Consider the following 18,960-nt stretch of genomic DNA (forward strand, 5'->3'; position numbering starts at 1 on the left):
AAAACTGAACGTAACAGAAATGTTAACGCCCTTGAACTTGAATGAGTTCTTCCGTTTCTTTTGGCAACTTCGAGGTAGAATTTCATTTTAAATTTATGGGAGTCTTTCGGAGTGCTTACACTGCGTGGGTAATTGTTGGTTTGTGGCAATCTCTTTCTCCGGTTCCTATTTGTGAATCGCAGCTCTGAAACCAGATTTGTTTCATTGCAATGTTCTACCACGACGGCAAGGTCTCAGATTTGTAACAACTTCTTTGCATCAGAGCTTCCCAGGGCTTCCTATTCAGAACTGTTTCTCTCCCGTCCCTAACCGTGTTTCGCTGTTGGCCATATCCCTCCAGGCGATAGAGTTCAAATCCTTTTAGTGGAAAGTCGGTGTCGGGTTGTTTGACCATAATTTGTTTCCCTAATTTGTTAAGATTCGTATATTATACCCCTTGGATATAAAATGAAAAAACTAAAAACATTAATATAGGGAAAAAGAAAAAAAAAAGAAGTAAGACACAAGACCTGAGTTTGTCGCTTTTATTTGCTCTACTCGACGCGAATAACTAGAGCACAACACGAATAACGTTTCTTTCTCTGCATCCCGTCGCAAAACTCGTTGCCTTCACTCTTCCATTTGTGTCACGGTTGTGATTATATGAGTGGAATGTCCGAAACTGGCTGAATAGGCTTGTTGCTTACCGCTTTGAAGGTATCTTTGACGCGCCCTTTGTTATCAGTCAAGCCTGGTTCCGCGTTCCCAGACGTTTCATGTAAGATACATGAATCCAAGTTGATCACAGGACCGCGTTTTGCCGGAAAATTCCATGCGGGCTCAAAACATGGTTGCTCAGCATGTTTCCTACTGTTATGGTTTCTGTTTATACTCCAACTTATACAGCTGATTGACTTTTAGCTTGGTTTGATTTAAAAAATCGTTATGGAGAAACTTGCTGAAGTCTTACTTCGATAGTGTTGTTGAAGTGTCCGTCGGTGAACAGCTCTAATTTTCGAATGTCTTTGGCGGGAGAATTATGCTGTTGATCTGAGGTAAATCTCTTTGAATGTTCTTCACAGTGCTAATTCTTCGATTCAGAGTTGTTCCTCTATGGAAGAAATGGTTCAGTTGTCTACTCGATAATAAGTGAGGCGAAGTGAGTCCTTTGTAATAACTAACTCGGCACTTTGAAATTTACAGAAATGTACAATATAGTTAGTCGTCGGGCATTGTGCTCTTTATTAAGATTTTGAGCTTATTTATTTTAGAGATCTTGTCATTGTTGACGATTCTACGCAAAACACAGGGTATTTCTGTGGTGTTGAATGCTCAAACCACTTAAAAGTTTGGGTAAGATATCCGCACAGCCCCATGTATAATTCTGCCAACGGTTCTGGGATAAAGGAAACAATGGCGAAAACAAAAGATTACCTGTGGGACTACAGCTTTGTTTTACAATAGTATGGGGCTGTGCGGAAATCTTACTAATGTTTGTTAGGCTTGTTTAGATACTTATCGCATTGTCTGATCTTGCTTGTAGACATTAAAATGTAAGATATGGCAGGGATGCAATGAGCTTTTGGCAAGGAAATTCCCAACCCAATCTGTCAGTAACTGGCACATCCACATCACGTCATCAAAGGCCGCCAAGTGGACGCCGTGCACGACCTGGTAGTGCTGGGAGAGGAGGGAGCACAAAATCTCACATATTTGGTATTGATGATAGCCCTAGACAGAACAACCCTGATAGTAACGCACCAGCTAGTTCCCATGGAAACAGTATTAAATCAAGCTCAATCCACACTACGCCAGAGGCACCACGCCCTGTAAGTGGGCACCCTCCTAAGAAGGCAGTGGGACTGACTTCAAATGTAAGACTATATATTTGCATTGATATGCAGTAGAAGTAAATTAATACACAATGTTATTGATAATGTTACATTCAATATTGGGATTCAGCTAAGTAATGAAATTTAAGCACTAATATTTTAATTTTTAGTGGTTATTTTGTTTCAATTTACCTTTTCAAATTGAACAAATTGTACACCTCATACCTCTGACTGCTAAGATATGAATGATAATTCCACTATCTGCCAGCTATATACATCTTCCAAGTAAATGATTTGTTTCTTCATCTACGTAGATGTAACACTTTAGTTAATACCAGATACCAGATATTCCAAAAGATTTTGAATAACTGGACTGTGTCTCAAAGTAAGCAGCACAATGTTGTGCTTTCAGGGAACAACAGTTATAAGGCAGCGCTGCACCTCTGTCACTGTTTGTGACTATGAAGGAATGGTGTTCTGTTTACAGTTACACAATCTGAAAACTTAAGAAAACACTTTAATGGTCCATAATAAAAGTAATTCACATGTGGTAATTTTTAGGTTAATGAATATTAGGATGTTGTGAGTTATGAGGTTTACAGAGGAATAGTAAAAATTCATATTTCAATCAGGTGTAAAAAAAGTCATGTTGAAAACCTGCTGACTATGCTTTTACGTGACAAACAGCTTAGTTTATTATTATTATTATTATAACATACAGCCTTGACAGTATTTATGGGCAAGCCTTTTATTGTACTATAAATTATATTTATAATATTCATTTAGAGTATTCAGTAATTCACTATGGTGTGATGGTGAACTGCTTTCTTTTCAAGGCCTCAGTGATCACAAAATCTCAGTTGGATACTGCTAGGAACTTAGCTAAGGTCAAGGTCAGCATTTTACAAAAAAAATGTAATGTTATTAAGGTGATTCCTCAGTATTGCACCAGTGTACATAAAAATCACATAATCAGACAAATAAGCGTGCTTGCATTCTGAGGATACTGTATTGTTTTTTAATACATGGACCAGGTAAAGGAGGTATGATGGTCTTGAGCTTGTGAACAGGCATGGTGAGCTATATTTTTCATTGCATGATTTTGTTATACAAGTGATCCCCTTTAAATTTGAGAAATTTTAAAAATTTATTGAAGGGAAAAAAAGTTATGGCTAAAACCATGCACAAAGCTCATTACACAATGAGGAAAATTATGTCCTTGAAAGCAACAACTCGAGGAACGTTTTAAGTTGAGGTTGTTTAAAATTGTCTCATTTTTTCACAAAGTATATATCAAATTGCTCCATAGGCTGGAGAGTTTCTACCTATCAAGTTTTTAGTGAAATGTTACTTTAAACACCCTTGCATCAATCCAGCCACCTCAAAATGTACTTTAGGCCAATCAAATAATATGCGTGATTAGAAACAGGCATAAGTGGGGTAAGTTTGGTTCATCATATCTCTTGAACAAGCACTGTGACCTATCTTTTAAATTGTATTAAACAGACATTGAGAGGGAACATTTAAGGAACATTTTAAAAAAATTGTCTGATAACTTTTTTTTTCTGAGGAATCACCTCAATAAACTTTTGTGAAATTGTTTCATAAGCCAGTGTAATAAAAAATATCAGTCATGGCAGGTTAAATAAAGCATATGGTAGTAAGGTTTGTTCATAGAGGCCTTCTCAAAATGGCAGCTGAAGGTTTAAACTACTAATTATTTGACTGCACACTTCATTTACACCATTATATATGTATGTGTAGCCAGATAATGACTCCTTATGGTATTCATACATAGTTTAATCAAGCTCATTGTTGTTAAAGCAAAGAATTATGTAGGCATAGGTACCAACCACACAGAATGATTAAGGATTTGAGTTAATTTTCTTGGTTACTTAATTTCCTGTTGTGGCCTTCCATCACTGTTGATTTTGCATACTTGTATTCTTCATAGGATAATTTTTCATTCCAATAGATGATCTTTCTTAACCTTTGTGTATGCAGTCTCACAAACTTTCATTAAATTCATGGATAATATTTTTTTATTGAGTTGCACTCATGCATCTAATTGACACCTTTTGGTCAAGTGTATTAAATGTAACTTATTTACATCAAAATTCTTAATTTCTTAGTTGTATCAGTTAATGTAATTGTCTTTGTCATTTATGCGATTTCTCTTATTTTAACATGTTATCTCTTAACTTACTGTTAGAAATGTACATAAATCTTGATACTTGCTGGCAAAGTTCACAAGATTTTGAAGTTTTCTTTTTGGAACAAATCAAATGTTAATACTTTCACTGTTGCAGTATTTACCACTAAATAATTATTACTGTACAGGAACAGTGTGATTTATCTCATTTTTGTACTCTTAAGGAAAATCCAAATTATGCTGATCAGCCAGTAGAGGTTCAAGTTTTCTCACGGGGTCGGACTGGTGGAAGAAAAGCACCTCAGGGGTAAAAGAAAAATTAAAAATCTTCACTTGTTTGACAAAGTTATACCTTAATTTATTCAAGAATAATTTTTTTTCTGTGATGAACTTTTCAGAGTACCTCAGTTAGACCTTGGAAATCTTGCTGATGATAATTACCAGGTATTTTCCACAAATTAGACATTACAAAGCATTGATTTAGCATGTATGTGAAAAATAATTGTGTACAGATTGTGGAAGTTATGATGTATCGGTATATTGAAGCAACATATAGTGTGTAGTATGTACAAAATAAATATTTATAAATACAAAATGCTAGCCTCAAACAGACAAAAGTACCACACTCTAACCATTCTTTTTAACACCATTGATTATTTGATAATATCACGTGATATAGCTATTTTTGTCTATGGTATATTTCATTTTTTTCCTGACCCTTTTTTTTTCTTATTTCTTTTGCTCTGTCTCATTGATAATCACCACTGTAAATTTTAAACATACTTTGACACTTTAGTCTGAATATTGTTAAGAAATAACTTAAACCCTGTTTATATTTATTAATTTTTTTACTTTTATTGTTTAATCTTCTCAAATTTTAGTTGCTAGAACCAATAGCACAGGATGGTCCCCATTTACACACGCCAGATTCCAATAGTAGTTTAATCAGGTGAGTTTCCATTTTAGAAAAAAAAAACCTTTCATGTGTTGACATGACCAATTGAAACTAACAAAACCATATCCACTCCTATTTGGTTAAATTTTCATTCAACCATTGATGCATGTACATGTAATGAACCTCAAAGCACAACATGTTCTTGTGGTCAGCAGAGAGACTCAAATTAAGTGCAGGCTTATATAGAATATTGCATGGTCATGGCAGTCAAATTTCTTTTAAGTTTTTGTCTGAGCAGTTGTTTTTAACAAGTCTTTCCCTGACCCTTACCTCCCTTTTGTAGTTTCTTTTTTCTAACCCTGCCAGGTAGGGTTCATGAGACAGTCACAGTCTTTTTAAGATGCTGACAGCTGGTTTACAAGGACTGACTAAGAGTGTAGAAAGGCATTGGATTTGTTGGGTATTAAGTTATTAATGATCTTTGGCATCATCACTCCATATGATAGAGTGCTTTTTTATTTAGAAGTTGAGTGTTTTTCTTCATTCATTCAAATTCTAACCATAAAACTTTTACATGTACTGTATGCTCCAAATTTCCCAAACTTAATTTCTGTAGATAGAAGTTCCTGTAACAAAATGAGCTATAGAGCATACAACATTGTTCATGATGCTATGTTTCTGCTGAAAATTAAGTTAGCAATACTTATTTGGGGTCTAAGTTTATCATTTAGAAATTGATCTCTGTTGTATGCAGCAATTTTCTTTCATTTCCTGGAGCATTATAGATAGACAAAATGGCAGCTGGTTTTATCACTAGAATGTACTTAAATGATATCTGAACGTGTTCTTTTTTAACCTCTTTTTGTAGCTGGGGAACTCCTCTTCATAGCTCAAGATTTCATCCTAATCCAGTGAAACCTAAAGGAAGGGACTGGCAGCAGGTATGTAAATCTACTCACAAAACTAATCAAAATATTGTGGTGTCTTATTTGTCTTAAATTCTTCTTCTTGAAAGAAACTGGAGATAATTAAGTTTCAAAATTAAATTAAGACATCAACATTTCTGGGGCTCAGTCACAATAGAGAACATATCATGATGGTAGTTGTAGTCATGTGTTTTGTAGCGTCATGACCCATTGGTATGCCAAGCTAAGAAATGGTATCACCTGTATCACCTGACCCATAAGTATAAAAATGAAAAATGAGAAAACTTCAAGGTGAGATATTGATAAAGCTTCATAAAGCAAATTTGGGATTGGAAATTGCTTTTAGATCATTTGAGTATAAAAACCTACCAGACATAAAATGACAATTGTATATACCTCAACCAGAATTAGGGGTCCAATAAGGTTTTGAAAACATGACTGGTTAAAAATTTTGTAGATTTTGTTTTTTATCCAATTGCAGCAGGCAATGAAGCAAAGCTTGAGCAAAACAGCTGCATTCCTTTCTACTCAATAATTTGTGAACAATAATTATTGTTACCTAATCATAATTATTGTTTTCATCACTCCAAAGTTGCTCCTGAATACATTATTTGCAATATATGTGATGGACTCTGCCATTTGAGAAGGAAAGCATCTTCCTTATAGTAAAGTTTTACAGATTTTAATTTTTTCATGTTACAGGATCATGGTACACAGTCACATAAGAAGCCAGTGGATCATGTACCCCCCCTTGATCAGAAGAAGCCACAAGGAAATGATGGCCTGCAGAAGGTTGGACTATGATATTTCAGTTGATATCTATTGTATACTCCAACAACACTAAGTTTATAATTTATTCTCTTGAGAAAAGTGGCAAACATGATGGCAAACTGTTGGCCAAATCATGCTGCTATGAAAAGCGTTACTACATACATGGATCAAGCATGGAAGGTGCTGCACTGTTCTTTAATGAGGTTACGCATGTTAACACCTCAATGTTTTTCCTAAATATTTGTTGAGGTATTTGCATTTATTTACAAAAGATACACAAACAATACATAAAGTGTAAGGTCAGAGAGATCTTTAATAGGTAGAAAATAGGGCTTTGACTCAGACTAATATTTTTTATCATCTTTATATCTATGGTCAGGCTTTTCAAGCAGGCCATAATGAGAATAGAGATGTCCATCCTGAGGTCAGATTTGAAGAGAAGCCATTCAAGGTAAATCAAAGATTTCTCAATTTAAAATGTTTCTTGGTTTTGAAGTACAACCTGTTCACACACTTTTTTTGAATCGTGCCATAAAAGCAGATCTAAATTGATAGGTAAAGAATTATCTACCCTTGACCCAAGTGACCCATCCAACTGGAACTTAATCCAGTTTTGGTAGCATGAAGTGATTGTGACAAGGAGTATTGCTAACCTCCCCTGGATGGAATGCCAATCCACCCTTGGTTAACTTCTTGACAGCATATGTTATCAAGCTTCCCTTTAAGTTTAGCAGTACCCATTTACATATTATACTCCTGGGTGTCTTTAACTGATGACTCTATTTTACTTGCAAAACTTACTACTGTAACAGAACCTGATTTGAACAATCTATGGTGAATTCCTTTTATTTTGTAGAAGATTTATTACACCAGATTCACAAAACATCAATCTTTGTGCACATATTTTGAAGTGAACAATGCGCACTTGCCTAAATCTCACTTCTCTTCACTATTCAGTACTTTCCAGCAATACATATATTAAGTATATACATAATAAATTTTGCCTTTGTCTTTAATATTTATTAAATAGAACTATTTTTTCAACATTTTGCAGGTGGATGCCAATGATACAAGGAAGTAAGTTCACACTTGTCAAAACATCATTATGTGTTTTCTATAATACTCTTTAAATTCGCATGATCTAAATTCTTAGCAATGATGACTATAATCAGTGATTATTAAGGTGTTAATTTTTAGTATAGTTGTGATTGGAAATTTACGACTGTTTTGGAAAGACTAAACATTTAATTACTTTTTTGGATCTCAAATCATGGTCAGTGCAACCATAATTTAATGTACATGATTGTATACTTTTTGAAGGTGGAGGTTGAAGGTAGGAGCATATGATTTCTTGAGCAGACTTTCCTTTCTGATAGAGTTTGACTTATCTTTCTCTTATGGAATGTCTGGTTGTGTTTATACCCAAGCAGCCTGGCTAATCAGCATGATAGACCATGGAGTACACAACCACACACCCAGCGAGAGCTGGCTCAGTTTAAGACAAGACAAGAAAGGGTATTCAGTATACTATTTGTAGACTTGTAGGATATTAAACAGTGTTCCTCATAAGCACCAGCAGGCAGTGTCTTTGTGGGCTGCTTGTTTCTGAGGTTTCTAGCTGCTCTATTTAGACAAAGCAAGGAAATACTTGCCTTTATTTGAAATTAAATTTTGACTTTTTTTTGTTATGGCTGAAGAAATTTTTAAAAATTCTCAAGGGAACATAAATATTATAATTTGGTCTAAGTTTATTTTTTTATTTCAATATGTGTTTCTCTTTCATTGAAAATTTTTTGTTATTGATTTGTTTGAATTATGTATTTTGGCTTCTTGTTGAGCTAAGATAAAACTATGGACAAAATATATTAATTTTATGAAAATGAAAGATATAATCTTTGGCAGGCATGAATAGGTATGTGACTGTTTGATTAAGAAATTACAGTGTGTTTATCTCTTGATTTGATGGTTTGATTTTAGGAAATTTTACACTCAGAAAAGAAAAAGGATCTGATTGCTGAAACAGTTCTGGTGGATCAGTTGTCAAGGTATATAATACTGACAGTGCACAATTGATTTTATGTAAGGGGTATTGGTCAATGAACTGCAAGAAGTTAATTTTGATACATGTATTAGTTGTTTGCAAGTAATTAATTATTGTACGACCATCGGTATCAACTCATTTAGTACTTACTTGTCAAGTCTTTGATTTGGAGTAAGGCTGAAGGTGACCTTGTTGTCATAGAGACCAGTATCTAGTTAGCATGATAACAAAGTAATTTGCATTTGAAGAGCAGCAACAATTGTATCATAACAAAGTCACCCTCACTGCTGTTCAAAGGTAGCTTGGAAAGCAAGCATGCAGCTGTGAAATGGACTATTGCTATTATGTGCTAAAATGCAAAAATTGAGACACTTGCTTTGATTGCTCCTATAAGCTTATGTCAACACATAGTTACATGTTTACCCTCATCTAAAAGTTTGATCCATCAACACAAAAGTTTCATGTCCATCTAGTTCAATTTTAGTTTTCAGGAAGCAGGGAAAAAATGCTCTGTGCAAAAAATAGTCATTCCAAGAATTATCCTTTTTCGTGAGCTGCCTTAAAATATTTGTCTGAACCAAGAACTGGAACACTGGACATTGGAAGTCCTTTTTATCTCATTCAATTATTTCATGTGATTGCAAAAACAAAATGATGCCTGTCTTGTACTAGTCCACAAGTCATCATTTGTTAATCTATTTTGAAAATAGATAAGAAAATTATGGATTCTGATTCTCTTCTTAGATTCTCTTCTAACTGATAATCAAAAGGGGTTGAATGTGAAAGGCCACTCAGAAGGAAAGGAAGATATTAAGGGGCTTTGCATGTGTCACTGTAGTTTGATAAATACCTTGCTTTATTATGCGAGACATTCTTTTCTTTCTTTGTCAGTATCTTGACCAGCAGTTTGGCTGGTAAATGATTCAGCTTGTTTGATCTGGAATGATGGCTCTTTGTAGTCCTGTTAAGGATTTCATTTCTATGATTCATGATGAGTATCCACAATTAATTATCAAAATTTTTCATTACATGTAGGGCAGCTGTCTCTGATCCAGAGAAAAACAACAGCACTATTCCTCCTGATCTGGCACCCAAACAAAGAAAGCAAATGGAATTCTATAACACAAGGTACATACTTAGAAAACTTCCCAAACAGAATTACAAAAAGTTTCCATATCAGCTACAATGATATTGTCAATATTTATGGTAGTATCACTGTGTAATTTTTTCATGATGCTATAACAGATAAGCTAGGATTCTTGCACTCTTCCTAACACTTAAAATACTGTTACTCACAGTCAACTAAACAGTCAATCATGACTTGTTCCCGCACAACCCTTGAATATCAAGCAAGAAACCCAACACCATTCATTTGAAATTGATGAAGAATGTAGGAACCATGATAATTTTGAATTCACTCTCTGACTCTGAGGTTGAAAACACCATGTCATGAATAGGCAGAGTGGGTTATGTGAATCTGTTGCCAAAGTCAAGAGTTGTCTCCTCTTTAGTGACCCTCAAAAGAAAGACTGCAGATAATATTCATCTTTGTACACTACATATTCAACTTCCTGCTAATATAATATTGATTTAGGTACAAAATGTTGAGCGATCCATCCTTTTCACTTAGGAGTCCTTCTAAAGGTCCCAACACAGAAAATGCCCTTTCTAAGAGAGTGCGTTTTGGAGCCAGAATTGTGACAAAGAATGGTCGAGATGCTCATAGAGAATTGAATGGGTTCTTCTTCTCAACAGATGGGACACTAACACTCTATGAATTTCATCAGTTTGGCACAAGGTTGATATTTGCTTGGATATTCCATTTATATTTATCAATAAAACAAATGGTCCTCACTTACTGGTGTTTTTGTTATGACTTCTTAATAACCAAAGTCAAAATCCTGATTATAGTATCTTAAATGTTACAAATCAGAGTTAAAGGAAACTCTAAAACAAATTAAAATATTTCAGTTGCAGAGGATTGTATTCTAATAAGTTCATAATGATTTTGTAATGATAATTGTAGGGATACTTGGGCTTGCAGTTTTTAAGCTGTTCTTTCTTAAAGTAAGACTTAAAGACTGAGGTTTTTGGGAAGTTTATTACAATTGCATTTGATAGGTAACCTGTCATTACATCAAGACAATGATAAAAACATGAATTTGTGGTGAAATAGGCAATAAGTTAGGCAAATATTTTCTACAATTATGATGTCAGATAATAAATGAAGTCTTTGATTTCATTCATGACAGCATAAGGACTAAAAAGTGTTTGAGATTTTTTTTCACAAATTTTGCACTTAGTATAAGCAAAACATTAACAACTGGTAAAAACTTCCTGTGCACCTCTTTTTTCTACTTTTTAAACATGCATTTTTCCCCCTTTTAGGTCATCAGCTCTTCCTTTTATTCAGCGAGGCTGTTACAACCATGTTCAAGGAAGGAATAAGGGAAAAGCTTACAATCTGCTTGATATTCATGTGGTATGTCCATATAGCTGTTACACCTTATAAGTCATAGCAAACCAAAAGATTTATCAGCAAAATAATGATCTGACACAGACTTAATATTGATATCATGTTTAGTTGACCAAGGCATGCTTCTTGGCAGTCATGTGAATCTTGAGAGACTTTCAACATCATAATCATGATTATACATGAACTGAGGGTTTGGCACATCAGGTTTACAGGATGTGTAGTGTCATCAAGAAAAGGCTGATGAAATAATATTTATTTTGAAGAACATTGGGCTGTTATAAATGTACAACTCAAGGAGGGTGGTTTATGCAGATTTCAAAGGACAATTCTTGTCTGTTCAGTTATGGAGCTTACTTTTGTGTAATTCATTGTAGACTGTGATAATTACATTGCAAGTATGCTGTGTCATTCTTGCGCTTCCTAAATTCACGCATAAAACATTACTCAGAGAGGGACAGGGAATGGCTCTGCATGATCTTTAATTTCATACAATAAATAACAAAAACTAAAGCAGGAAAACAGGCTCCCAAAAATTGGGTGTTGTCCCAGGAAGGGGGAGAAGGCTGCTAAGCCCTCAGAGGTACTGGTGCTCCACCTATATCTGAAGAATCTGAAATGGTTTCTGTTTGGTTTCCAATTTCAGGGCAGCAATTTGTCATTTTTGACCTCTCAGCAAACATCACTTCCCCAGAGCATAAGAACCCAACCAGTTGTGGTGTTTCGAATTTCTGAGGTTGATGAGGAAGCCAGAGAAGCACAACTGTAAGTGACAAGTCACAGGGAAACTAATTATATTGTTATAGTGTTCTTGTCCTTTTTAGAACACATATAATTTGTTTTATTTAAGGAATAATTTGTTGGTGATTATTGTTAGTTGAAGAATGTGTTATTCCTCTCTGCAGGTATGAAAGTTGTCATTCTATTGATGAGAAAAGATCAATAATGGAGAGGTTAGATAATCCTTTGTCAAAAGCAGAAATCCAGGAGCAGGAGCTAGTGAAAAATATACAAAGTAAGCTGAGGAATTATCTAAAATCAGTGACTAATGAACATGATTACTTTTAGGGCAATCTCAATTGAATGACATACAAGTCATTTGTTGACCTGTGATGACCTTTTTTTTTTGGTACTGCTGTTGGGTTTTTCACATGAAGCATCATTCTATGATCTAAATTTTAATTCTAAGCCTTTTGCTCAGGAAAGCAGACTGTAAAACCTTTAATCTTGTCCATATTAAAACATAATTATGTATTCCTCTGGAAAGACTTTACTCTTCTTGTTCAAATTTCCCACCCCACCCAGGCAATACTCAAATTTTTTGCCCCCTGGGAAGGCCTTTTGTGTAAAAAACCATGAGTTGCCATGAGGGATGGGGGTTGTGTTGAAACTCCAAATTGATTGGCGCATTATAGGAGTTTTTAGTATCTACTAAAATTTGAATTTTTTCAGGCATGTTTCCTGTAGTTCCTCAAAATTGCAGCTCAATGATAGGATCGTTGTTAACTTTAAGGGGAAATGTTGCTAAGAGCTAACAATAAATGTGTTAGTGCGGATAATTTATTGAGGAATTTCATTTCAAAATGATGGATTCGTCAAGTGAAGTTATTTATCAATTAAGCAATTTTGAATTTTGTTTGATCTGACAAAGCATGGTGGTGTCTGACTTTTTTTCCAATTATCTTAAACTTACATTATTGTCTACTTTTGTGCTTTAATGGTTTGCCTATTATTAAGCAGTCAATTGATGAAACCATGTCGTACTAGCTCATTAGATGGTCTTTAAGATTTAAATGAAACACAACTTACTCAGTCTACTTCAAGTAACATATACAATGTAGAATATATATTGCCTCATGATGTATACATAAACACATGTGCAGGTCTTCCCTCAGTTTGATTTAATACCACATCACCACACAAGGTACAGCTGCGTCAATGATTAGACTTCTATCACCTATAGCATTGCAGAGTCAAATATTCACAACAATTAGATGTTTTAGGGCTGTCATGTTCCCTTTAATCAGTAATTTTCAAGACACCTTTGGAATCCATAATTCTGATCTCAAAGAGGGCTAGTGTCCTTGATGTTGTGCACCCTTTCTTTTATGTTTGAGTTTTGATGAACCTGCTTCAACAATGACAATGCTCTCATATGACGTATTTCTTGTAAGGTATGGTCAAAAAGCAACTACAAACAAGGGCTGTGAAAACAATGATGGGTCTTGGACAACACTTCAGAAAGATGGACAGATCAGGAGATGGGCTGTTAGACAGGACGGAACTCCAAAGTGCTTTAGAGGCTTATCACATTAGAATACCTGATGAGGCAAGTGGCATACAGTGTCATTGTAACAGTTGTACATTAAAATGAGTGTTAGTTTAGTTTCAAACTAATGTGATATATTTCTCATGACCCATAAATTAACCCTTTGATAGCAAAGAGTGACTAACATTTAATTTCTCCTTACAGCATCACCCCAGATCACACTTGATTGATAAACAAATTCTCTTTGTCAGTACCAAAGGAAATGTACAGTGTGTAGAGTATGGAGAATATTGATACTAAATTATGTTAGGTTGTTAAGGGTTAAACAAAGAAAGGTGCAATTCAAACAAGTATGAATTCATTTCAACATGATGTTATTTGAAACTACCGCATAGTCACCTGACATTTTTTTCTTTAGGTGTAATTGTGCTGAAGTTGTCTATCAATAATCACTGCTGGAAATTTGTGTCACTGTTAAACTCTGGAAAAATAGAAATTAAAATATTTCATTTAGTAGGTCAAGGAAAACATTTTATCATTAATTAGAATTTTCTGATTAAATTCATTTGGTAACTTTTTAAATTTAATCTACTATATTGATGGAAAACTCTAACTTACAATAAACCTGATGATTATTTTCAAATTGACTGGTCTACATGTTGGTGGTAGATGTGGATGGTAGAAGCATCTGGTTGCCTGTATCTAAAGTTTTGAGTACTTCCAGGGCCTTGAGTACTTAAGGGCCACCCAAATTGAAAGCTTGAAAAGATAATTTCTGATCAGTAATGACTACTTGATGTATTATTAGGGTAACTAACTACAACATTAATTAACATGGGTATTATATCTAATAAGATCTAGTACAACATATTTGTAGATTAATGTTGTCTTTCTGTTACACTTCAGACATTTAACTGTTTATGGAGTGTGCTTGATGTAAATCAAGATGGCTTCTTAGACTATGGAGAGTTCTCAAGAGGATTTATTGGTGAAATGAATGAATTAAGGAAGTCCTCTGTTAGAAAGGTAAGCAAGAGGTAGTTTTTCAAAAACATTAAGTTGTTTCTAGTCTATGCTCTGAATTTCCATCAGTATCTTACTTCTTTAGAGCTCTCCCCTCTTTTATCCTGACCAGTTCTGTCATTCTTTCTAGTTTTCTCTCTTTGGCTAGCAATGTCAAAACTGGATTTATCGTGCCATGAAGCCTCCTTTTAAATTTGTGAGCTCAGAGTGTTTATTACTAAATGATGTGTCTGGTGCTCCAACCATTTTTAGTTCCACCAATAATAGACACATTTGCCATTTTGCATCTTCTATTAATTTTTAATTGACATGTTTGAGTGAAGCTACTCGTTGAGGTGTGATTTCTGTTCCAGTGAAGATCCTGGAGACAGGACTTATTTGTCTTTGAGATAGTCATAGGCCTCATTGATCACTTCCTTTTTGCAGAGAATTGTCGAAGTGTCATTTTGTTCTTTAATGCAGATAGTGTTGTTGGCATGAACTTGCTTCCTTTAGGTCTGGATTGGGGGCATAAATTTATTAAAGACTTTCCTGAGTCTGCCTTCTGAATGCTTCTGTGTTAGGGTTGGACATGTGAACCTTGTTGTGCTTTGGAGTAAATTTTTGTGAAACTGTATCTAGATTTGTCTCTCTAAAATCATACCCCTAGAATTTAATTTATACAGGAAATCAACCTACATGAATGCTGAACTTGACCATGAGTTTTTTTCAACAGGTTTTCCGGAAGTTGGACCCTAACAAAAGTGGTGTGGTTAATTTGAATGACATAAAAAAGTTTTACTGCACTAAAAAACACCCAAAAGTTATTTCAGGTGACAAAGTAATAAAGTTTAATTAGTTTGCAGGCATTAATATTTTTTGGGTCCTACTCAGAGTCATTTTAGCCCAAGCCATTAGGAAAATTAACTGTCATACTAAATTATTAACACTTATGAAGGCATGATGAGAAAATAAAACTCAAAAACATGACAACAAACAGTCTGAGCAATTATGCAAGCATGGCAGCAGGCTAAAATCTCCATGTTAGCCTACAAAATGTGCCACATTGCCCAACAAAGTGATAGTCATAAGGTACCTTATTTACAGCTCTGTGCTGCAATAATTTCCAAGAAGAGCCTGGGTTAGTTTATAGGTTGTGACTCAAGTTTATCTGTGGTTCATCTCATTTTATTTCTGCCAAACTTAAACCTTCAATTTGTTATTTTACATTCAAGTTACTTAGAACCAAAGGGAAATGAGATTTCAATCAAAATTAGATCAAACCACAGCATACACATGCATTTAGTGATTTAAATAATTATGTGGTGTCATGTATCAGTCTTGGTCAATTCATAATAATTCTCTAAATTGTTTTCTGATATAGAGAACTTTCGTCTTTTGAAAATGTCATCTTGTATTAAGTCTGGTAGGGTCATTATAGGGTGCATGTACCCAAAGATCAAACTACTTGAAAAAACCTCCTCTATTGGTTGCAAGTCAGTAATTTTGTGATTATTTTTGTTGAAGATAACCTAGGATTTCCACAAATTAAAACAAACTTTAAGTTAACGTAGCTTGTTATGTTACTTTCTAAAAAAGTCTGAAGCTCATTTAGGAATACAATACAATAACCACTTTAATCCTTTCCATATATTTTGTTTTTCAGGAGAGGCTAAGGAATGGGAAATTGAAGAGGCCTTTCTTAGCGCTTTTCAACTTTGTGAGAACAAGGGCCAAGTAACTTATGCGGTATATCAACTTTTTTGCTACTGAACTCATCATATACCCTTTTTCCTAAAATTATTTAAACTTCGTCATAAGGAAATAATTTTGATGTCAAGACAGTTAATCACTAAATGATTTGCACAAAAAATTTTAGATCAATGCAGCCTGTACAGGAATATGAATCCATTTCTTTTATGACATTTGGTGACTTTTTCAAGCGTGAAATTCCATTTTCTCACTTAAAAGGACAAGTACACTTACCTTACAAGAGTTTCCACTGATCCATCATCAAATGAACCATGCTGTCCAGTTGTTGTGATTCATAATTTTTTTAAACACTTAATAATATTACTTACTAGGAACAAGAATTGTTAAGCTATATAATAAATATATAATATTATAATGATTTGTTTGGTCTTTAATCCTTGTTAGCAACCCTGCATCTTTGATTTGTTTTTATTATATATTTTATACAAATCATCTTCCTTGATGGTTGTGATAAGTGATAAGCTATTCTTTAAGTTAACTAACTTTTCCTTTAAATTTCCCAACAGGAATTTGAGGATTATTATGAGGGTGTAAGCCTTGGCTTTGAGAGTGATCAGGAGTTTACAGCCATGATGAGAAACTGTTGGAGTATCTAATGCTACTGATGCCTAAGTGTTGTTTTACAATGCCCTACATCCAGCTGTAAGGTTCATAGTTAGAACTACATTCCAAATGATGATGGTAAACAATAACTATTTAAAATGTGCACTAAAATGTTGTTATATTTATCTTTCCAACATTAATTACTAGAAACTAAGTTCACCATTCTACTTTATCATGTGTCCATAGTCTGTCAAAGCAGGCAGTTTCAATCGATCAGAACTGCATTTTATCAAAATTTTAGTGTGATTTATATCTTCTATTCTTAACGTTTCCTAGTTTGTTAAATATTAAATTCATATAGTCTAATTCAGTTGCATGAGCATGTTTTTCTTTCCTGTTTTTCATGCTCAGCCTGCTAACTTGTGTGCGTGCACTAAAGCATGGCAGAAGGAATTTCCCTTGTGTTACAACTGATATGCATTCATCAGTTTCAGAAGATCATGGAAAGTTAGGAGATTAAGATAAAAGAAGCTAAGTTTGTGTGGAGCATTAGTGAAGTATTCTGCATCTTTTTTGCTGTCCAAACTTCCCACATGCCTCACATCTTGAGGAACACACAGTGGTGCATAGCTTAGTTATTACTAATGGGTCCTGATTGGCTGAGAATTATGCTGTATATTGCTATTATTAGCCATCACGAGATGATTATAATTTTTCAAATGGCTAGAGTACGACAGATTCCTAGTGATGTTTCTAAAGAAGGAAAGAGGACAGAATTTTGCCTGAGCCTCAGCCGACAATCACCTGAGTGAGTAATGCATGACAATTATTATCCATGGACTCAGGAAAAACTATCAAGTAATTTCCTCAATGTCATTTTGGAAACTATTTGACAAAAACTGCTTTGCCTGTGGTAAATGAATATGAAATAATAAAGCAGAATTCCTCAGTGATTTCTTAGTCTGGTTGTCGTATTTGGGTTCATTGTATTTAGAATTCACTACAGGAACATTACCACTATTTGGTAGAGACTACAATCACATGGAGTTGGTCCTTGAATTATTTATTTTAATTTACAGGGTAGAAAAAAAAAACAGTGGTTTTAGTAAATGTGTTGAAATCAAGATTGTACATGTGCAGATACCCAAAACTTGCTATGTGTCATAATGTTTGTCGTCATGTTTGCATTTGCATACTTTCTAGCAGTGAATTATATATGTAATAGTGGAACCCTGATGCAGGGAAATACCTTGTTACTCTCACTGATATCATCATTATATCTTATAATTTACATTGGAGGAACTCTCATTTGGAGGAGGAATTATCATGAGTTATAAGGCTAAGGTGACAATCACTTATTTAAATCCCTCAGTCTTTGGATGTTAAGAGCAAACTGTCACTGCCTTTGTCTGTCATGTTGTCGTGAAAGAGAACCAAAAATGCCAGCTGATGTACTTTTTTGATTTTTCTAGTCAATTGTCCTTCTGGCATCTCTTCGTTGACTTTTTGGTCAAGTAAAGCTCAAGTCATGCCCAGTTTGATCTAGAAGATTGGTGTAATTCTAAAGAATCTTAGATGAGCACACCCCTCTCTCCAATGGGAGTCCTCCCCCCTTGGGAGAAATTATAACTGAGCTCTTCTATGCACTTTAAATTTGAAGTGGGGGGCAGGAAAGGGGGAAGATACACTTGTTATTCAGAGGCTTCAGTATAATTAAGTTGCATCAGTGGTTCACACTTTCTCTCTACAGGGTTATGTGACTTTGAATGATGAAAAAAGGTTTCACTGAAAATATAACACTGCAGGCAGAAATCAAAACAGTGATGGACAGAACTTAAGCAGTGCTCCAAGCAGCCACTATTCGGTTGCCATTAGGGGTTGAAACAATTTCATGTCTACATTTGCACCCCAGGATAGCAATTTGGTGTTTTTTGGTTGGGTAGAAAGGTTGGATGTTTATAAAATGATGCACAGTGTTTATGGCCTAAGTATAAACTAATTATAACATTTTGGATCAGATGTTTCAATCCCTTTATCTAGTCTTCCCTCAGAAAAATGTTCCTCCTTCTACTTGATGGTCTGTGCATAAGCCTGCTGGATATGCTGCATAAACCTTCAAAAGCAATGGCTTGCTAGTCTTAATTTTTTGCTATTTTGTTTTATTGTTGCAATCCTTCTTTTGTTTCTGGCAACCATTATATAATGTTAGTTCACCAAACTGGTGACTTTGACTTCAAAATGAACTAAAGTTGAGTTTGCAGCCCAATTAAAAGGAATCACGTGTACTGTAGCTTCAAAACGCAT

General features: G+C 34.6%; 1 protein-coding gene across 4 annotated transcripts; it reads left to right on the plus strand.

Annotated features, from left to right (window-relative positions):
* The first annotated feature begins 811 nt into the window (after window positions 1-811).
* Window positions 812-17,609, plus strand: LOC113685142 (calcyphosin-2). 4 transcript variants are annotated; one of them, XM_027202619.2, is made up of 22 exons: window positions 812-1,034; window positions 1,523-1,853; window positions 2,648-2,704; window positions 4,188-4,270; window positions 4,362-4,407; window positions 4,845-4,912; window positions 5,727-5,799; window positions 6,487-6,576; window positions 6,935-7,006; window positions 7,610-7,632; window positions 7,983-8,070; window positions 8,533-8,600; window positions 9,632-9,724; window positions 10,227-10,394; window positions 10,985-11,078; window positions 11,716-11,834; window positions 11,975-12,084; window positions 13,244-13,398; window positions 14,245-14,364; window positions 15,077-15,173; window positions 16,007-16,089; window positions 16,620-17,609. In XM_027202619.2, exons 2-22 carry the CDS (start codon window positions 1,554-1,556, stop codon window positions 16,707-16,709), a joined length of 2,097 nt encoding a protein of 698 aa, XP_027058420.2. In that variant the 5' UTR covers window positions 812-1,034; window positions 1,523-1,553; the 3' UTR covers window positions 16,710-17,609. The 4 variants fall into 4 exon arrangements, with proteins under 4 accessions (XP_027058420.2, XP_027058421.2, XP_089051430.1 ...); XM_027202620.2 differs by having other exon boundaries at window positions 7,986-8,070; XM_089195304.1 differs by lacking the exon at window positions 2,648-2,704 and having other exon boundaries at window positions 7,986-8,070.
* Window positions 17,610-18,960: the final 1,351 nt, after the last annotated feature.

The sequence above is a fragment of the Pocillopora damicornis genome, chromosome 2, assembly GCF_964200805.1.
Source record: "Pocillopora damicornis chromosome 2, jaPocDami1.2, whole genome shotgun sequence".
NCBI lineage: Eukaryota > Metazoa > Cnidaria > Anthozoa > Scleractinia > Pocilloporidae > Pocillopora > Pocillopora damicornis.